At 40.9% G+C, this 21,606-nt stretch overlaps 1 protein-coding gene across 11 annotated transcripts in view; it reads right to left on the reverse strand.

The window, feature by feature from the left end:
• Positions 1 to 2,888: 2,888 nt before the first annotated feature.
• The window catches only part of ABLIM1 (actin binding LIM protein 1), a 167,151-nt gene continuing 148,433 nt past the window's right edge, over positions 2,889 to 21,606 (reverse strand). For 6 of the 11 annotated variants that reach the window (XM_076339076.1, XM_076339081.1, XM_076339083.1 and 3 more), the window contains 5 exons: positions 19,551 to 19,645; positions 19,320 to 19,416; positions 17,107 to 17,168; positions 16,738 to 16,798; positions 14,466 to 15,731 (listed from right to left, as the gene is read on the reverse strand). In XM_076339076.1, the coding sequence (XP_076195191.1) occupies positions 15,694 to 15,731; positions 16,738 to 16,798; positions 17,107 to 17,168; positions 19,320 to 19,416; positions 19,551 to 19,645 (353 nt within the window). In that variant the 3' untranslated portion in view covers positions 14,466 to 15,693. The other 5 variants (XM_076339085.1, XM_076339084.1, XM_076339079.1 and 2 more) reach the window with 2 other exon arrangements.

The raw sequence follows: 21,606 nt of genomic DNA on the forward strand, positions 1-21,606 counted from the left end.
ATTATCTGTGTATTTTTGACATGCTGTGAAGATTCCCATTGCCAGATGCCTTGCGATGGCTGTAGGATGCAGTGCATTCCACAGTCATTACTCAGGGGTCATAAACCTCACATTATTTGTGGGGAGGAGGGGAGCAGGGAAAAATGGTCTAACAATTAAAAAAGAATCCCTGGACTTAGATTTCACTGGGCTTGTGTATTTAACTGGAGGGAAATTAAAAATGCACTTAGGCTGGCTGGCACTGTCACACTGTGGAGCTGATGACTGGAACGGATCCTTGTGAATTTGCTTTACACATAGGAGAGCATTCATGGCGATAATATTCCCAACTGCTCTGGGCTGTGGAAGGCTGTAATGGAGCATCTGCTCCATTACACGGCTGGGTCAAAGATCCCCAGCTGGGGATTGCTGCTTAGGACCTCCAGAGCTTGGGTTGGCAGGACATGTCCTAGGGCTGGCACTACATGGTAACTGTTGCTACAGGGAGCTGAGATTCAGGCAGTGGATTTCCAAGAGTAAGTGAGACTGATTCAAAAGGGAGACTTTGTTTTTTTCTTTTCTACGGTTGGGAAACTTTCAAGAACATTTCCAGGGCCAAATCATAGACCTACACCTGTGGTTTTTTAAGCAGATAGTCCATGCACAGACCTTCCTTACTCCCTAACTGTGTGGAGATGCTCAGGGAGCACCTAACATGGAAGTGCTTGGGGGCTGCAGCCTGGCAGGCGAGGAATGAGGTCCTGCCCTGCAGAGCAGCGGGGTAACATCTCCCTGATGCCTGGTTGTCCAGGGAAGGGGAAATAAGCAGCGCAAAACCTTTTTGAAGAAAGGTCTCTCTTAGACTCTATGCCTGTTTTCAGAGGAACAGGCATCCATTAAAAATATCCCTGTGTCTGCCTAACTCTTCTCTGGCTCAGGTTTGCCCAGCACTTCCCACCGGTAACCTGCACAGCACCACATGCTACCAGCTGAGGTTTGCTCACAAGAGGCTATGGTTTCCTAAAAAACCTGAAGTTTCTCAGTGCTGGTCCTAAAAAGGGGAGGATAGAAAATGGGTTGCTATGTCCTCATTCATACCTGGTCTGACAGCAATGAGGGCTGTGAAGTGGCTGGGCAGGAAATGTCTATAAACATGGAGGAAACAGAAACAAGGAATACTGGGACACATGCACTGACCTGCTGAAGTCCATGGGCCTACATGCCTGTGGAAAATTAACCCATTAAACGTTCAAAGCAGGGGTCATCTCCGCCCTGTACTTACAAATGGTACAGTTCAGGATTAGGGCTCTTCCAGCTAGGCACTGCAGCAATATAGATAACAAAAAAACTGGGTTTAAATATTTTGCCTAAGTGTGCTTCTGCCCCTCACCGTGTCGTATTTCCAGCAGTTGCAATGGATTAATCTAATTTTCTGATTTTGATTTGATTTTGTCCCACCGACAGCAAAAGTACAATCTCTGGAGTAAGCCATTCAAAGAAAGGAAGCATCTAACTGCCTCCAGGTGGCTTTGGTGGATTTGCTCATAGAAAAGTTTCTCTTGTGCGAGTTCCAGCACAAATACAACACAACAAAAATCTAGGCATGGCCTGGGAAGCGAATGGGGCAGATACGAACTTTGCTGAAGGTGTTGCTTCATGGTGGCATTGAATTCCCCACCTCCTGCTCTCTAAGCAGGAACCTGAGCCCCCACCTCATCTGAGACTCAGTCCTTAGATATATCCAACACAGTACATTGAAGTAAAACCCTGGGAAAAACTCTGCCTTCGTTGTGAGAGAGAACCTGTGTAGAGTATCAAGGTAGGGCAAGGGCAGGGATGTCTCAGAGGACTGAGGAGTGGAAAAGAAGATGGGGAACACGTTATCTGCAGGGCATAGATCTTGATGCTGCAGGGGCTTTCTGTAGGCTCAAGGATGCTGTGCAGGATGTATGCTGCATCGCTCCTGCCCATGAACAGAGGGCTGCAGCTCAGATGATCCAACAGCCCGAAGCAGGATTCCCACCCCCTGAGTTTTTTTTAGGATTGATCCCCAGTGGCCACCTCAAATAGTAACACCACCACACACCACTGCCCCCTTTTAACAAACAAGCCCAGAGGCCAATCCTAATGAGGCTCTGGCTCTGGTTGCTGCAGGTCCCATAACTGCATGAAGCTCAAATTAATTCAGTGATGTTCGGCAGGTCATCTAGAGAGCTGTGTATGAGTGGCTTCTTTTCCATGGCATATCTATATGCAATAACAAGTCCCTTGACATGTCTTTCTTCTGAGGCACTGACAGGAATTGCTACAGATTCCTCTGAGTTGCAGTGTGCTTAATTCTGCTCCTACTATGATCTGCTGGAGACTCGAGCATTCAGCACATTCATAGGTGTTTTATAGCCCTATTTCCTTGAATGGCATCGTCCTCTACCTTCTACACCCAGACCAAGGCTGGGCAGGTTTAACTCCAGGTAATTAAGCAAGCACCTAACTTTAAATACTAAGACACGTAAGTATCTTTTCAAGTCAGGGACTAAAATTTTAGCTGAACTTGCAAGGATAAAGAAAGGAAACCATTCAGACTGTGAATGGTTTCTAACAGCATGACCTAGTTGACCTTGCTGATATCTCAGGTCCTTTTAAACCACAAACTGACCACACAAAAGTAACACTCCTACGTGGTTTGTATGAATATCTATTTCTAGTGACTTAGTTATAGGAAGCCTTGTGTCCATTTTCAAACCTCGTGTCGTAATTTCACTGAAGCTGTGTAACTGTTCATCTGTCTTGCTCTGGTCATTCATGTCTCAACTCTCTCTTTCTTAAAAGCACACCCTGTTTTGTAAGAGGACTTTGATATAACTCTGCAAGATGAAAAAAAAAATAATGAGGCAACATGAATCCAGCGATTAAGAATAAAGCTCCAAACTTTATTCATTGACTTGAGTACAACAGTGATGCAGATTACAGTGGCACGGGAATGCAATATGTGCTGTTTGCGGTATGACAGTGGAAACACTAATTGTACAGAACAGCAACCCAGCTCAACTTTTCATTATGCATACAAGCAGACTTACTGTACAGACAAGACATTGATTCACTTTTACAGAGACTCAGAATTCTGAGAGCTGTCTCACAAATGAATGGAAAGCACAGGGACACCTCCCTAAAACGCTGGTTTGTAACATGTGGAGGGAGGAGAAAAGAAAAATAAAATAATAAAAAATCCTATTGCCAAAATCTATTGATTTAAAGGAAAATGTACCTTTGAAAAATCAGTTTCAGTTTCCAAAGCTTAAAAAAAAAGCCCCCAGCTGTAAGGCCCCCTTACAGGAAGAGTTGTCAGCAATGACCAAGCCACACTGCTTGGACAGGACGGACCGATCCGGTAATGACATACAGAGCTCGTCGCTGTGGGCATACACAGCAGTCAGAGACTTTCCGGGGCTAGTCAGCTGAGAAAGAGCCTGCTCCAAAGCATGCAGATGTCAGTGAGAGGCTCCACTGATTTCAGTGGTTTTGCATCTGGAGGAAAGTGCTTTCTGAAGGGTGTTCAGTGACAAAAGCCCAGGCAAGTGTCCGGTGGGACCTGTCAAAGCGCCTAAGGGAGCTAGAGACTCAGCCTGGTAAGGCACCGCTGGAATTCCCATAGCTGCTTCTGCTGCTTGAAATGCTTCCTTTCCTAATGCCTAGGAGCAAGGTCCTGTGGGCCTCAGCTTTGCAAGTCCTGGGAGCAACACTTGTATTAACTGTGGTGATCCTGACAAAACGGGTTACTGTTTGTCTTCAGTCATCTCTTTTTACCTCAAAAGAAAGACCGCAATGCACGTGGAAGTATTACCTCGTCACATGGACAAGCATTTTTTAGGAAATCATTAGCAGAAATCTATTTCCCTCTTAGAAGCGCTTTGGGCAACGAATAATTTATTTTGCATACAGGCAAACAACATTAATGGCCAATTACATTCCCACTTCCTGCACTGATGCTTACATTGAAATTAATAATACTTACTTATTCTCTCCCTGCCAAATGCAGGCATCACATAGCTCCTGCCAGCAGAGTTGTCTGACTAAAAACTCTGTATCTTTCCACTGTGATAAATTTTTTGTTCCTTATTTTATTAAGCACAAAAAAGGTGTGTGGGATAAATCACAAGGCAAAACTCACCAGCCAGAGCAGTCCTGCAACCCACAGCTATAAGGGTGTTTCTACATTAAAAGAGAAAGGCGCATTGTACTGCTGTCACAGTGCTCAGAGCTCTCTCTAGCTCTTCATTATGTAGCAATGGGGTAAAAACATACCACATACTGTCAAGACCAGCCCTTGCTATGTGTCTACCCTGAAGACTATGCTGGTCTCTAGCAGGTGTGTTGACAGGGCCAAAAAGTTTGACAGGGCACAAACTGGACCATGATCTGGGGCTAACTGAATGGGGAAGGGCGCTGTGGAGTCAAGCCCTAAGTGTCTCTCCGACATGGAAAGATGAGTGGCATTTCAGGACAGATTAGTTGATTTTCTTGTTTCCCGCACGTATTTTATTGCATTATCATTATCATTGACTGGTATTTTTCACTGCCATAAGTAACTTCCAGGACACGGACATCCTCCTCCACAAATACATTCCGAAGGAAAGCAATCATGGAGTGGGAGAAAGGCCAGTTTCCATTTTGTCTAGTCTATGAGGCTGTGGCCCAAGTATGCCAAGATCTCCTCCTAAGTCAGGATGAGCCAAGATAAGTCATTCCAAGAGGAGTTTAGAGGATGTTCATATTTTTACCGTTTTGGGGGTAAATTTTTCTGTCACTTGTTGTAACAGCTTCATACCATTAATTTCAGTGTAGATGCTCATAAGCTATGGGCTCCAAACTTGACTTCCCCACAGTTTGAAATAGGTACCACAGGCTCATGCCTGCGTTTTATTCTAAGTCTGCTAAATACCACCCTGGCAAACCCTGGAGAAATCAAGATCATGCCAGCCCTCCTCCTTCCCAGAACTTAACACTTCTCCATCCATCGATATTACCTGACCAGGAGAAGCATGGCTTGCAGAAAAGGATTTCACTTCAAAATGTGTCTAATTTCAGCATAACAAACTTTTACAAAAGAGACTCCTAATGACCTCCCCTGAACAGCAGGACATCTGAAATACATGGCTGAGAAAGGATTTCCAAACTGCAACAGGCAAAGGGCAGCAAGCACTTCAGCGCTAGGCCCACAGACTTAGGACTACAGGACTTTGTAAGGAGAGATGACATCTGTCTTGACAGAAGTAAAAGCACTACTGGAGCCACAGAGCTATCTTGTCCCACATACAGCCATTAAGAAACTTACTGTTCTCCTAGTCTAACCTTTCACAGCATACTGCAGCTATGTCCACAATGCATCACAAACCATATTTAATGAAAGGCTACTAACCAAACTGAAAACAAGTATGTTTCTGAGATGCCACTAAAACCTGTCTTAAACGACACCAGCATGAGATGATAACAATAAAAAAAAAAAAAGAAATTCTGTGAGCAAACTTCACAAGAACTTACTCTCCCAGTTGTACAGAAAGTTTAGCAGGTTTGGGATTGGACACTGGCAGAGTTGAGATGCTACATTCAGCTTCCTGAACTGAGGCCACAATAGATCACATTGCTTCATTGAGAAATAGTGGACAGTTTAGTAATTTCCAAATCTGCTCTTCAAGTTGGCTTAATTCTACTATCTTCAGAGATGATGAACAACATATTTATTTCAACATATTTATTTCAACTTCTGACTCGCAGTAGGCTGGAGCTTACACTAAGTTAAGGCATGGGTATAGAGGGTATGGCCAGCTGTTCCCACTGTAACACAGAACAGTTCTCTACTTGTTCGTATGGAAATTATCAGGCCAGTATCTGGAGAGGGCACAAACCCCAGTAAGTCAGATCTCTGGATTCCCCATTAATATGAAGACTACTGCACAGGGTATTACCCTTCCATCTAAGCACTGCCAGGGATGGGTGCTGCAAATGTTCACATACGCCTGAGGAGGCCTTTTAAATTATATCACTTGTGGCCAACCTGGCACTTCCATGATGTGGGAAACCGACCCTGCCTTTTGCACGCTCAGTACATCACAGGTATCCACAAGCCCTGCAGATACAATCATATATGCAAGTGACAACTTTCATAACATAATGACTGCTATCTATTCAACACCGCACTATTCGGAAATTCCAGGTTAACTACTCACATAGTATCTTGACTCCAAATGGGGAGTGTGCATGCTACATGTGCACCTGTGTTTGAGAACCTGCATGTGTACATAATGCCATTTTGCACACGTGTGGTTATTTTGCAATGTTTTGACAGGTCTTTGCTCTTACATCACTCCTAAAGCAGAAAATGGGAAAAAATAGACAAAAGCAATCAGTTTTCAGTCCTCTTGGCAATGACGTTCTGTTGACAGCACTGAGTTTGATGGGGCTTTATCAGAAGCTCAAACACTTTGCAGGAGATAGACGAACGTAAGCATGTAATTAAGGCATATTCATAGAATTATAGACTGGTTTGGGTTGGAAGGGACATTTAAAGATCATCTAGCCCAACCCCTGACATGTCTCAAGGGAATATTGAAGAAGGGAATTACAAAGAAATGCCCAAGAAAATGCTACACGATTGATACTAGGAAAATGATTCATTGCTTACAAAGAAAATTCTCCCTGGGGCTACACTTCTGTTTTTATTAGGTGGGAAGACCAGATGAAAGAACAGAAAAAGTTGCAGTGACAGTCGCTAACAGCCCACTGCAGAAAACACACACACACCCTGTGGCTGGCTGCAGTGTGGTTTTTATGGACAGGCGATCTCTTGGGGTGTGTCTACATGTAAATGGTTGGGATAGTTAAGGGGAAATAACTATAGGCATGAAATTGAAGCTCAGGAAACCCTTCATGTTCTCAATCAGAAATAAAGCAGTATTAAGTCTAGTGCAGAGGGCTGTGAACTGATGGACTATGCTCCACACCAGTGAGATGTGAACCAGCAGTGGCCCAAAAATCCAGTTAGAGATTAATTGTTTCTGCAGCATCTAAGCTGGCTTCTCTTCATTCCTTCCCAAGCTGCAATTGCAGTTTTAAACTCTCAGTTGATGAGGCAGACGCAAATTACCCTGTCATCCTTCACAGGCTAGGAGGCTGGGTTCTTTTTTTTTTAAACTTTTTTTTTTCCTTTGTTTTTTTGGAGAGGAGGGAGAGGAGAGAAAACAACCTGGCTTAGTCATTTCTGAAATGATTGGTAGTGTATTCATATATGCTGTGAGAAGTTCAATAGTAATCTAGAGATGGGGACAGAAAAATGCAGACTGGCAGCTCACATCCTTGAGAGAGCAAGTCTTCAGATCAAAAAGGTTTATTGTCAAGGTGACTTGGGCTAAAAGACCTGTAATGCCTACTATGTTTGAGAGGCAGCAACACAGTATTGTCTATAGGATGTGGGCTGACAAAATGCGGAGAATTTTAATACTTAAATGCATTAAAACTCAAATGTTCATCTCAAAGTTAAGCCACACCTTGCAGGTGACAAACACTGAATTTCCGAGACTCCAGCATTCACAAAGCCCGTGACTGTAAAACACTGCTGTTCTGCCGTCGTGTGGATTTGGTTTCAGCAGTCACTCAAAAATGCATCTCAAACTGCCAGTGCCCCTAACATTCCCATTCAGTTCTCAGTGTTCCTCTAAAACCCCTTCACATGCTTGTTCTGAAAAATGAAGTAAAAACATGTTGAACTGATCCTTGCTGCAATCTCAGTAACGCCCAGAGAGCTTACTCACAATTGTGTGTGTCAGTGTTCACTGAGGACTTCTGTTCAGTGGGGACTGTGATGCCAGATCTGCATGGTATCACATTCTCCAGCTTGTCCCATAGACTCATCGTTCTCTTAGCTCTAGGGACACGGAGCAGGTGCTGACCCCTTGTATCTGTCTCTCATATACTGAATCTTCAACTCAAATTTTATCAAAGGAACCACAGTGATCTGTTGCACAGGACTTCCTAAACCAGCAAAGAAGAGGCAGGATTTGGGCTGTCCTGCACATTTCATGGTGAAATGCCATTTGGTGATACAGAGAACTCAACACAGTGATACTGAATCTCACAACTACACGGGACTGTTTCCCCTTCTTGACTTCCAGATTTTAACACCAATGTCTCATATAACAGAAAATACAAAGGTTCTGATGCCTCCAGTGCCAAAAGTTTCTGCATTAAAAATGAAACCTTGATATTCTTTGACAGACACAGAACCTAAATGACCCTCTCCCGTATCAGGAGACAGGCTCATTAGTGCAGTATGCATTGGCAGTTAAGCACCAAGGAAGAGAAAAAGCTGACCTTGCAGCCACAATGCATTCATTCAATTACTTTGGTGCTCATGTCCTCCTCTGCATAGGACTTGCCCAGAAGCAGTTAAGGTATACACAGGCAGTTTTTTAAGCTGCAGCATATTGGAAGAAGACTGAAAGCAATAAGGAGTTCAATGCAGCTCAGAAACTGTCTTGCATGATTACTCTGTCTTCAAAAACCAAGTCAGGCACAAAGGGAAATAAAAATAACCAAGGCTAGAGCTTTGATGCTTCAAGAGAGGGAAAAAAAAAAGTCTGTGCCCTCTTTTCCAAGCACAAGTGAAAAACTACATTAACTAAAAAGAGTGCTTGGCCCCATGCACTGTGCCATATTGACAACAGCAACTGCAATTTAATCCAAAAGCCTCTATTGGCAGAGCATGGCACCTTGATGGTACCTTTTAATTCATAAACATTCCTCCCTAAAAGGGAGGAATTTGCATGTTAGCTTGCAGAGAACCACATTCCCTGCTGATGTAAAATCCTACAACTCCACTGCAGTCTGATGAGCTGTACTAGTAATTACTAGCAGGGAGTCTGTCCCAAAATCTCTGGGTATGAACCAGGGCACACTTAAAAAAGCATTTTCTCACTCTGTCACTCCCACCCCCATCCACCCATCTCCTGGACTAAATTACAAGAAAACTGACTCTTCTCCATCATTCCCATTACTTAAGTGATCTTAAATTGTTCAGATGACTGGTTAAGCTCCAGCCTTATTAATTCAAGCAGAAAGTGTGGAAGAGGGAAGACTGACAACAGACACAGCAATTCACTTCCTATATCCTAGCAAATATATACAACGAGTCCATTTTCCAGAAATTTAACTGGTATGTCCTGTAAGCGAGCAGAGTGCCCACCTCTGCAGATTGTATCACATGAAGAAGATGGCATTTCAAAAGAGGGCCAATTTAGAAACAGTTGTGTGAAAGACTTAATGTGACCATGTGCATATGTTACAAAGGGCTTCTCCTTCACTACAGAGCATCTGTCTTCCTCTCCATATATATACACATATATACACATACGCACATGCACACACATAGATAGATGGGTAGATATAAATACATGTGCGCACACACGCAAACACGCATACATATATATATATTTTTTATATATATATATATTCTTTTCCAGTTCTTGGAGTGGTTACAACTACTTGTCTACAAGGCATCCTAAGGGCACTTCCTGGCTCTAGCAATAAAGTCCATCATATTGTGGAGTGAAGTAAAGGGAATATCATTGAGGGAGAAGAACAGAACAGTTTCCTATCTTGTATATCATGTAACAGGGCAACACCTCTGAAAACTATCATTGTTGTTTCTGAGCCCAGATATTTTCTCCCTGTGTTCCAGGAGGGCAAATGTTCATCTTGTTCAATTGCTGTGTACAGAGGTGCCACTATGCGATTTTCCCTTTTTGGTGGATAAGTAGTTGCTTCCAAATAGTTTGGACTGTGTGATACAATATCCTATGCATCATTTTTTGTTGGTTTGTTTAAAGGGAGATTAAAAGAGTTTTGCTTTTTTCTTCATGTCGTTGCGTCTCCAGAGAGGTAACTTGTCAAACTCCTGTATCGTCATGCCAAATATTTCTTGAAAAACTTCAGGTGCTAAGTGACGCTTTAAAAAAAAAAAAAAAAAAAAAAAAGGAGGAAAAAAAAGAGAAAAGGCAATGGTCAGTCAAAGCCAAAGAGACAAAACAGGAGATAGGAGTGCCTTAGGGATTTCATGTTACTGCGTAAGAGCTGTTGCAGGAAATAATAATGCTTTGGCAATACACATATCCAAGTCCTCATGAACTTGGGTGCTCAATGAATCAAGAACATTTTGCAATTTGTTAAGTCTGAAAGTTTACAAAGGAAATCAGAAGAACTATTTCAGTTGCTGAAATAAGCAACAGACAGAAAGAAGATTTGTCTGAAGCCACCCAACAAGCAGTGATAGACCAGAGGACAAAACCAGCTCCTGCATGCCCCTGTCCCAGGCTTTAGCTAGTCACCTCTGTGTATATGGAAGTTCAAACAGACACAGGAGACCTTTGCAGAAGGGCTGCAGGTTGACATGCTACATTTGAAGTTCTCAGAAGGAAGATGTCTGGCCAGACCTACTGTCCAGCACATTTCTCTACTGCCAATGAAACATTTTTTGGTTCTGTCTTGTGCACAAGTTACTTCTTGTTCAGCTGCTTTAGTGTGCACTGGACAGGGAAAGTGTCTCCCTGTGGCACTAATGTAACACAGCGTTGAATTCTGATTAGTGATCACATATCTACTAGTCTAAAAATGTGGATAAATGGTTACTTACCCAAATTTTTGTGGCCCCTTCCATTCACCTCCACAGAAGATTAACTAACTACAAATGACTCAAACATCCCTAGCCTTCCACTGGGCTGCTTAAGTCTTTCTAATCCACAAAGCTATAAACAATTTTTATTTGTTGGCAGAGATTTAAATCCTCATATTTTTGGATATCAGCCAGTCTAACTCACAGGACTCATGGATGAGTTAAAGAAAGTTAGACCTTTGATCCTCAAGGATGGCTGACACTGACTCTCAGCTAAGAAATGATCCAAGATTAAAGTATTGCTCCATTCCAATACGGATCCTATGACTACAAAACACTTTGCCACTTTTGGGCTTTTTACCAATTTACAAGTATATAATTAATTGCTTGAAAACATAAGGGGGTTGTGAGAAGCTCAGTCCAGGAGCAGGGAGACAGAGATGTGGGACTCCTGGCCCAGCACTGTTCATGGAGATGTGGCTGCTTCCTTCCCCTGTCTGACTCCTCTTTCCCTGCTTAGTGCTGAGAAATCTTCCAAGTCTAACAAGGACCCACACTTCAGTGTTTGAGCTTTCAAGTGTTCAACAACAAACAACTTCAGCAGGAAAGAGCATTTAGGAACTTGCTTCTCTTACCTCAAGCCTGGTTCTGTCTACATCTTTTAGTATTTTATTTCGCCCTCTGTTGGTCACCATGAGCATTTCATATGGAAAAATCTGTTAACAATGTATAAAAGGGGAAGAGAGAGATGTATTTATATTCTAAAGCAAAAAGAACACAATGTGTCTCATTTTCATAACCACACAAACATTTGGTTTCTTTTCCAAAGGAAATCACAGCACTTTTGTCCCCCAAAGTTGCACGAAAGGCAAGCCAATCTGGACATAACGAGAACTTGTTTAGTATCAAACTGCCTCATATTGTAGAGCCACTGTGTACTTGCCCACCTCCCTGATTTTTATGGTGCATATAATACAGCTGACTTTGGTCAGACAGTCCTCTCTAGTCAATATACCTTCTCATCCAGCAATGTATAAACTTAAGAGTTTATTAAGGTAAATATATTTGGCACTCATTGGTCTAACTGATGGTTGCCAAAGTGTGGACAGCTCTTAAGGAAACAGACACTTAGTGGACTTTTAAAAATGAACCACATGGAAATATATCAGAAAAAGCAGCAACTCTGAATAAGCAAGATATTGATTAGTGGGGACCACTGCATTCATCAAAATTCATCACATGATTTTCTTTGCCTTTTTGGATAGCTAAAGAATTCAAACAACTGCCCACTATGCTTGCTGGTTGTGCAATACATACATGGATTAAAGGAGATACTTTTGTAGACATACTTGTCTTACACACTGTCATCTACTTCAGAAGAGTATGTTTCCAGCACATGTCCCATTAACATTTCCCTTGCTTTCCCTTTACATTGCAAAGAATGTCCAGGACTTATACAAATCAGTTATTGGCCAATAACCAATTCCTAAATGAATAAATGATTTTACTTTTGTTTTACAGGTTCTTTGTTTGAAGTAAAATGTTTACTGTCAGTGGGTCTCAAATCAGTTTAATCCAACAGCAACAATGCTGCTTAGAAAGGATTTCAGAAAACCACGTGCCTTAAAATCAGTTTCTGGAATCACCCCTGGAAAATAAAACTCTGGTTTAGGATTTTCTTCCTTGGGCAGACACTTCCATGAATGCCTGGAATGACCTAGGAGAGCTCATGTTCTATCTGATAGAGCCTCCCTATAGCCCTTCTCACTGTATGCCTCTGCAGAGTAGGATAACAGCATTCCCAGCGAGGTCCTCATCCAACCCCTACTGAAGTCAATTAAGTTCTTCTGCAGACTTCAGTGGGGATTGGCTCAGCCTTTATTGTTATTTATGGGTCTTGTTTTACTTGCCCACTGGGAACAAGAGTTAGACCACCAAAACTCTCCTGGGGAGACAGCTGAGCTATTATCAAATGCTATTAATTCAATTATTTTAACATCAGAAGAAATTCAACCTAATCAACTTCTGTGCAGAACTAGGCAATTAAGTTCATTCCATTGTCAACAATTATCCCAATGAACTTTTCAGAAATATAATAAATAAGATTCAGGCATCAATGAACACACCACTGAGTTTATTGTAAGTAATAATAATTTAAATAACATGTGCTTACATACCAATTGTAAGATATGATTCTTAGGAGATTCTGACATTGTCACAATAGTACAATTAAGTCTATACTTTGAATTACATTGTTTATGTTTGATACTGGAAACAGCTACCATATACAGCATTATAGGAAACTAGAATGTAACTTTTCATATTTAAACAGGCAGAGTTTAAGTCAAGGTCTATGGTCATAAGTACATTTTATATTTAGATATTCACAACAAGGCATGTCTCAATCTGGGGTGGCAGGATGCACAAATTCTGTCCTTTCTGGAGAACCATATGGTAAGATTTGGTCATTCTTAAGTTTACTAATTTTCACTTTTCACGTGTTTCATGCTGACTTTGAGTTGGCTTCTTTTACTTTATCAGGTTTAAGTTAGTGTTGGACCATTGACATGAATAAAAATACTGCCAATTCACACAAGCTGAGGGTCTGGCATCACCTTTATAAACATCAACAGAAAGTGACCTATTAACTCATGAAAATTCCCATAAATTTTATCACTAATAATACTGACAGAATTTGTCACCCAAAATAACATTCCAAATCACTGAGTGCATCAACAGCAGTGGTGGCTGTAAGAATTCCTATTGCACTGAAAGAGAAATTATTTGGACTAAAAAGTAGTATCTCAGGAGCTGGGGATGTTTCCAAGGTCTTATTTATGTAATATATAAAAACACTTGTTAATATACATTGCACTGGGGTCTCAGCTTATAAAGCTAGGGTTATTGCCTTGTACAGTTTGTCTGGAGGTGACTCGGAAGCACAAGTAGTAATCTGGTTTGCAAAACGAGCTCCTTAACTGCAGAAATGCTGATCCTTGTAACTTCAGCAAAATCATGATTTCTCTGAAGGTTCACCAGCAATAGAGAAAGTTATAAGATCTAAAACACAGCGCTGGTTGAATCCCCTCTATATTATGTACATTTTTGACTCAGACATCTCTAGACATAGCTGTAAAAGTGTTTTAATTTATATCTTAAATTATATTCAGCTGACATTGCCTCTTTTTCCAATAAATCTCCTGAAGAATTTCTTATATAGGGAATTCAACATTATTGAAAGGTGTCAGGCTAACAGTGCTGAGAGCTAAAGAACAGATCCAGACAGACATGTAGGTATCTAACCTCCAATTTGAAACAAAGATCCATGTATTTCATTAATTTTTAAATTAAGACAGCCTCAACAGTGTGTTGTGAGCCACAATATTCTGCGTCACTTTTCCAGCCTGACAGATCTGAGACTTTCCCATTGGGTTTGGTCTGCTGTTTTGGCTAGTGAAAGCTTGACAGAGAACTAGCTCTTTAGCATCTTCAGTATCTTTGTTCTGTTTCTGGAAAAGCCTCCTTAACCCAAGAAGCACACCTGGGCTGCCCTCAGCCTGCCTGAGTACTAACACCTGTAACAGGCAAAGTCCAGAACAAAGGGAGAGGTTTGGCACATAAGGAGCAGGGACTGAGGTGAGGTAAAGAAAAACAAGGGAACTAAGACATTTCCCATATTTTATCTGCGTTTCACAGTCAAATCTTCACTGTCTTGAAGGAAAGTGAATAACATCTGCACTTGCCTTTGGCTCCAACATGTTAGGCATAGATACTCCTCTGTCCATTCTCATTCCAGGGACATGACCATCCGGAAGGGACTGCATCAGATACAGGTATACATCAGACACACAGGTTACACACACAGAGGGTAAAGGCACTCAAGTAGTGGTGAAAACAAAGGTGAATTTGCCCTGAGACTTCCTTCAAGTCTTAATACTTAGTCTTATCATATAGATCATTGCCATGGCTACTGTTTACCACTTCTCTGAGGCATGCAGAGGGATCCTTCGACCCTCTCTGCCACCACAGCCTTCTGTCACTGCTAAGGCTGGCAATAGCTCCCCACTGAGCCTACCAACATCATTTCCCAGGTGGATCCAGGGACCCCAAGAGAGTGGTGGGCCCTTTCCCACCCCAGTGACTAAGTAGGGTTCTTCTCTGGACAAATATGCAGAAGCATTAATTCAGATCCCACCCAACAGCATACAAAGCACTCTTACACCTCTGGGCTGTCCTTCCTGTCATTCACTGTATCAGCTGAGGGGTTTTTTTTGTCTCTACAATGGGAAATTTTTACTACGAACACAAACAGGGATAGGGTAAAAAGGTGTTGTTTTGACACAGGTACTGTTCCTAATGAAGTAACGTTTTGAGCACAATACATGGCCAACTCCTCTCTCCTCCCATAATCTTATCCTCTTTCCAATCATCATGACTTTGATACAGCATTAATAAAAATATCCAAGTAATTAAACCCTTTCTTAAATTGCCATTTCATATTGTGATTCTGCTGAGGAGCCAACCAGACTCAAACCATTCTGGAAAAAACCTTGCAGACAGGATTTAGAGTAAAAGGGTTTATATTTGCAAGCACACCTCTTACTGGCTCATCTGTGATGGCAGTAGTGTAGAAAACTATTGATCAACCATCTTGTCTGGAGAGCAAATTCCAGGGTAAAAATGAGGAGTTCAAGGCTCCTAGTATGGGAGAAAATTGCCTCCAGAAGAGACTTTCTATATGTCTCTGGGGTCAGAGAGAGACTGGAAATAAACCCACCGTTAGCTGTCCAGGGAGGACTATTACAGATAACTCTTGTATCAACTGACAGTGGATTTTACAGAGCAAGTCACAGAACTGGTGTGAGCTGTCTCAACCCAGCTCTGGGGAGGTAACAAGGAGGAATCTGAGGCTGTGCCTGTTTTTTGTTGGTAAGAGTCTACATTGGTGATTATGCTTAAGCATGCAGAAAAATCAAAGCTATTGTCTTAAGAAACCCTTCCCTGTAGCAGAACTTCAAACTTCAACAAGAAAGTAGATGCTTTTAGTTCTGTTGTCAGTTGATTGATGAAAACCCGTACTCTACCTGGAAATCTGTGAAAAGCAAGAGAGAAATCTCATCAGCTTTAGAGTGTGGAAGAACAGGAATCAGTCACAATCTACCAGATAATCCTTGTGTCTTCTGGTCTACCTGATCTTTTCAAAATCCCATCTGATTCTCTAAGGCCAGCAACCTTCCTACTTTTGGACTTAGTTTGTAAAGAGTCAAACACTCCAAACACTGCAGCCCTTTTCATTTTGAGCAGGCTTCTCATTCAGGAAAATCAAGTCACTTTGGAAATATTAAGAGACACAAAACCACGATCAAGTGAATAAATAGCCAACTAAAATTCAAATGTGTAGAGCAGGATTCACCTCACCTAACCTCTGCCATCAGGTAGCTGTCTAGATTCCTCCATAGTCTATAGAGACACAAGCACCAACAGAAGATGCCTGATTGTAGGGTATCTAAGGTAGTCGGGATCAATCTCACTTTGGAGATAACTACCCTCTCTCTCTCTCTCAGCTCAAGCCATTGCAAAACATTAACTCTCAAAGTTTCATAACTTTCATAAATATCGTCAATTGTTATTAGGCAGTGACTGATACCACATCTAGCTCAAAGTCATAATGAAAATCATGAACAGCTACAGGGATTAGAAGGCATTATCCTCCTTTCTTCACTGTGGCACATTCTTTCAGACTGTGCAGTGGATGGTAATTTTCAGAGAAAGAAAACCATGGATACTTAACAGAACTCAGTACATATTCCTGATAATATACACGTTACCTGCTTTCCATTTGCACCAATGCTAAAGCAGTCCCTTGGCATAAACAAGGACCAGCTCCACATAGCAGATTTAGCAAAATAAATCCAAACTTTTTAATAGATATTTGCAGAGTTTGAGTTAATTGTTGAGTTTACCAGAGGAAGTTAAAATGTACTGAGCAAATACAAAGTTAACCACATCCACAACCTTAAAATAAAACAGCAGAAGTGATCAAACATCATAACATGTTCAGCAATGAAGTGGCATGTAAAAAGGCTCCTCAGCCTTACCTCTAACACCACCACTCACATCCCCATAACTGTTGTACTGACCAAAATCTGTAGACACCGGCTGTAATAGGAAAAGAGGGACATGCACATAAATTCACAGTTTGTGACTTCACATGCAGGTTGGTATATGGGAAGTAAAAAATTGCTTTAAGCCTTTTTTTCCCCCCTCAATTTTCACAACGTTTCTAGCATTGCTTTCTTGCCTTTTTAAGCATGTAGTTTGTGGGAAGGGAAATTAGGTTTTGTCTGACTTCAGATGGTCTTATAAGAAAGCTTGATCAAACTGAAAATCCAATACAGTTAATACGGAAATAAATACCATGGATACTTAAAGCCACCTTTCACTTCTCAAAATGGCCATCTCCTTACCCTGTGAAGTCCATTTTTTCCATAGCCGGGGAGAGAAGAGGTTTTGGAGGCTGAAGCATGTGCTGTTGAATGAGGAAGAGAAAAATCTTTTACTGGAAAAATCCCGTGGAAACTCAAAAACAAGAACATTTGAGGAATCAACCAGCATAAAAAACACAGTTAAAAGAGCTAGGCATATACATAACCAACTGAGACATGCTGACTTTAAGAAACTAACATCTCAGCCCCAGACTCATCACAACCTTCCATACATTCTGTAAGTTACACGCAGCTTTATCATGCCATGGTGGCAGGTCATCAAGAAGGGACGCTGTGATTTTGCCAGGCTCAAAATCAAAGTGGTCTCCACTGAGTTGAAAGTAATGTTCAAGGATTAGACAACAGAGCAAAATAACTTTTTAGTCCTTAGCTAAAGTATTGCTGTGCACCTTATGATGGGACCAAGATAAAGGACAAGGAGAATCCAGGATCAGCAGTGTTTGACTGGATAGGTTCCCTGTTAAGTCTCCCATGCAGGTCCATTCAATTCCACTCTCCTAAGTGGCACACGTGGTTTATATATCATTATACCCTCTGAACCTTTCATGAATTTCCTTTCTATCCTTCCTACTGCAATTATTATTGCACTCATGCTCCCAGCTTCTGCTGCTGCATAAGCCAAGATACGTATGACTAGCACACTCCATTCTCTCTGTGTTCACATGCTTCAGCTTGCCATTTTTTGCTACAAAGGAGAAAAGGCTATTAGTTTTGGTCCTGTAACACTGTAATTGACAGATGTTTTGGTACTGACTTCACCAGGAGAATATGCAGAATGGGCAATGCTGAATGAATTCAAACAAGTTTGAGAATTTGGCATTCTGATCCAAAATTATAGTTATCCTGTAAATGATGTGACACTTCTGAGAACATGACATGATTCAACAGACCTCTGTGACTCCTGCTTTCATCTGAAAATGTGAAATAAGGTATCTGGGGGCATTCAACTTAGCATTTGCACTGACCTCAGAAATTGCATGAGCAAGATAAAGACAACGTGGAAATGTCAAGGGTGTGTTTTTGAATATAGATAAAAAGACGGATAAATAGAAAGATTGTCAGCATAATGATCAATAGCACCTCTACAATTTATATAGCCCCTTCAGACAAGATCCTCCATATAAGAATGCAATTTTTTGTTTTTTAAATGTTATTTTTACCACAGAAGGGCAGGGAATGTAGAACTTGAGGCACTGCTGTTGCCAGCAACAAGCAGCTTTGGAAAAGGTACCACTGATTCCACAAAAGGCAACTGATGACTGCACTGATGACCGCTGCAAATAGGGATGGACACATCGCCAATAAAGGAGTCCTCCAACCTGTGCTAAGGTTAATAAAAAAATCATAAGCTTTGAGTTGAGCAGGTAGACTCTGGCCCTGTAAACATTACAGGTAGTGAGGGAGAGCCACAGACATTCTCTCCAAGACCATAAATAGAGGCAACACACTTCTACAACAGGGAACATGAGGAAATCTTAGTTTGCTTGGCAGCTACTCCAGTGGATGACTCCAAAGAGACTCATCTTGTCCCTTCTTGGTTCAAAGTACAGCTGCTGTGCTACAATGACCGGTGGATGAATAGAGTGAAATAAAACCCCCAAACCCTTCTCTGGAGATCTGAGAAGGCCACAGATGTATATCAAAATGTGCAATGAGGCCAAGAATCTAAGCCACCAATTAAACAAAGTTGACTTTTGTGCTTTTGCTCTGGAACAGATTACCCCCAATCAAGGTATGGTTTGGAATACACAGCCCCACTGGTAAACGTTGCTGATTTTCTGTCCCTGGGAGGACAGACTAAACAGTGATAAGAACCACCAGCTTAAGCAAAATGTGTTATTGTAATTTAATAACCCAGCTTATTAGCATATGTGTGATGTAATAGTCACTGAGTATTTTATCTCACTCCTTATCTATATTAGAAAATCTCTCTCCTCAAAATTGCCTGAAAATCCTCAACCTCATATTTCTTCTAATTAAAACACAACCACGACACTCTTCCCCTCACCAAAACCAGCTAATGAATTAGGCCACTCTTTCAGGGGAGAACATCACATATACACATATCAAGCGGTCTTCCCAGTGGTCTCTCTTCTGGGAGACTGCTTGATATGTGTATATGTGGTGTTCATTATTCACTGTTCATTATTAGTTTTATTGCCTACATGAATTACCTGGAGAATCGTAACGACTGGCAGAAAGGGCTGACCTATCGCGACTCTCCTTTTCCATCTCTTCTTTCAGTATCAATTGTCCCAGACCAGAGTTGAGCTACAAATGGCAATTAAAAAAATGTATCAATAAAATAAAGCTGATCATGGCATTAGTAGAAATTGCTTACAGAAAACAAAGGGGCACTTTTTGGATGGTGTTCAGAAACAGCATGAAGACAAGCTTATAACCACCTTCATGAGCTGCTCCTCCTGCAGTTGCCGGCGTCTCTGTAGCTCCTCATCATCTTCCTCTCTTCCACTTGATCTGCGTCTCATGTCAGCTCCTGCTTCCATAAAACCACAGTACAGAGAGAGCTTTGTGTATCAGTTCAACCGCAGCTTGAAGATTTCAATGCTAGAAAGTACTGGTCAGTTTGATTTACTGAATAAACAAAGCAGTATTTTCTTGCAGACTCAAAAGACTTTTTCAAAAATCACCCTTAATAAAACTCACTCAGATAGCCTGCCCTATGGCTATCAGGCTTCTTATAAAATTAACAAGAAGTTAAACTGCACGGGGGTTCCCAACCAAGCAACAGTCCTGGATACAAAAGCCATGAATCAATGTAATAGAAAAAAGGAGCTCAGTTTGCCAGTTCTGGAAACATTGGGTTTAATGGCACCAGTAACTGTAGCCGTGGTTGAAAACAGAAAATCTGATTTACATTTATACTTTTATCTAGACTCAGAAAAGCGAATCTGAATTAACACTTCAAATGGAAAATTAAACTACGTTAATCTCCTAAACGGACACTCATATTTGGAAAAAAAAAAAAGGCATTATTTTTAGTCTAAAATTAAGCAAACTAATTTGTGTTCTACATTAGCTTCTTACTTTTCATTGAATAATCTTTATTTTCTTGAATAGTCTTAAGAGATGGTCCAGTTTGGACATCAGGACACTTCCATGAATACATAGATCATAATATTGCTGCAAGCATTTTGACAGCAGTTGTATTTTTTTCTGCACAGGCTATATCATGATATAGTTATTCACTAGTCTTATGATAGACAAACTCGGTGTTTTATTTGAATGAAGACTAAATTTTGCAACTAAAGTATCAGAAGGTTTATATCAATTAAATGTTTTGTACAGCAGTGTTAAATTGATGCCAATATGGAGAGAGACAAAAAGTTATGGAGAAATTATTTGTATTTAAAATATTTATTATTTTGTTTGGTGTCTCAGGCTTTTGCACGACTTTTCAGTACAATAGCAGTAATGCTCATTTTTTTGACAGCTGAGCTCATTCTAGCTCTGTAAGCAAAATATCACACTCAGAAAATCAGACAAGCCAAAAAACCTGGGGCTTGTGGGTTTGTTTTTTAGCGATTAATCTTGTATGATGCCTTTTTATTTCTGAATAAAATATGTCCATGAGGACATTTTTATCTTTATAGTTTCCAAACAGTCCTGTTTAGTTTCTAAGATGTAACAAAATCACCTGATAGCCAATATACAAAGCAGTTTTACTGGAAACCATTAAAAGTTGTCATCCACTGCCTAGAGACTGAGCTGAGAGCCATGACTTCCAACAAAGGCTCCACCTCAGACATACAGCATAATAATGCTGTAGTTATCACAAGCATTGTCAGGAGAGTTTCAAGTATGTTGATGTTATCACTGTGACTGTAATGTTTGTCAGGTTGCAATCCTATATAAAGAACATTTTCAAAATATTGCTGCTCCATATGCAGCCCCTTCAATTGGTCATTGAGCTCTCCCACCCTGTGTTTCCTCTCCCAGCACTTCTATGAAAATCCCATTGCACTGAAAACCATACACTCCTTCAGAGAAACCTGAAACAGGCAAGACCTTCAGTGTTTCAGACGTGATATCATAAATGAACCAGGCTAGATAGCTTATTTTATGCTATGGAGGACAATAAAAATTAACAGAGAAAAAAAATACCAAAAAAAAAAAATTAAAAATGATCATGCACATGATTTAAAGAAAAGAAAATGAGATACCTGTAGTGCAACGACACAGAAGAAAAATACAAAGTCTGTAGAAACAGTAACTCTGAAAATCAGGACTTTTTTAGTCCGTTAACTGTTCCACTTCAGTCATTGCTTCTTGCCATGAAAACAGTCATGTGGTTGGAAGCAATCATATTTTCTGTGGAATATTTGCTATTAGCTTAGGACTAAAAGATTAAATGGACAATAACTGAAAGAAGTCAGGCTTGTGTGACACACCACATTTTTTAAGCTACTGCACAGGAGTTCACATAATTTGTCTATCGGT

The sequence above is a fragment of the Aptenodytes patagonicus genome, chromosome 5 (genome assembly GCF_965638725.1).
Source record: "Aptenodytes patagonicus chromosome 5, bAptPat1.pri.cur, whole genome shotgun sequence".
In the NCBI taxonomy this organism is placed as follows: domain Eukaryota; kingdom Metazoa; phylum Chordata; class Aves; order Sphenisciformes; family Spheniscidae; genus Aptenodytes; species Aptenodytes patagonicus.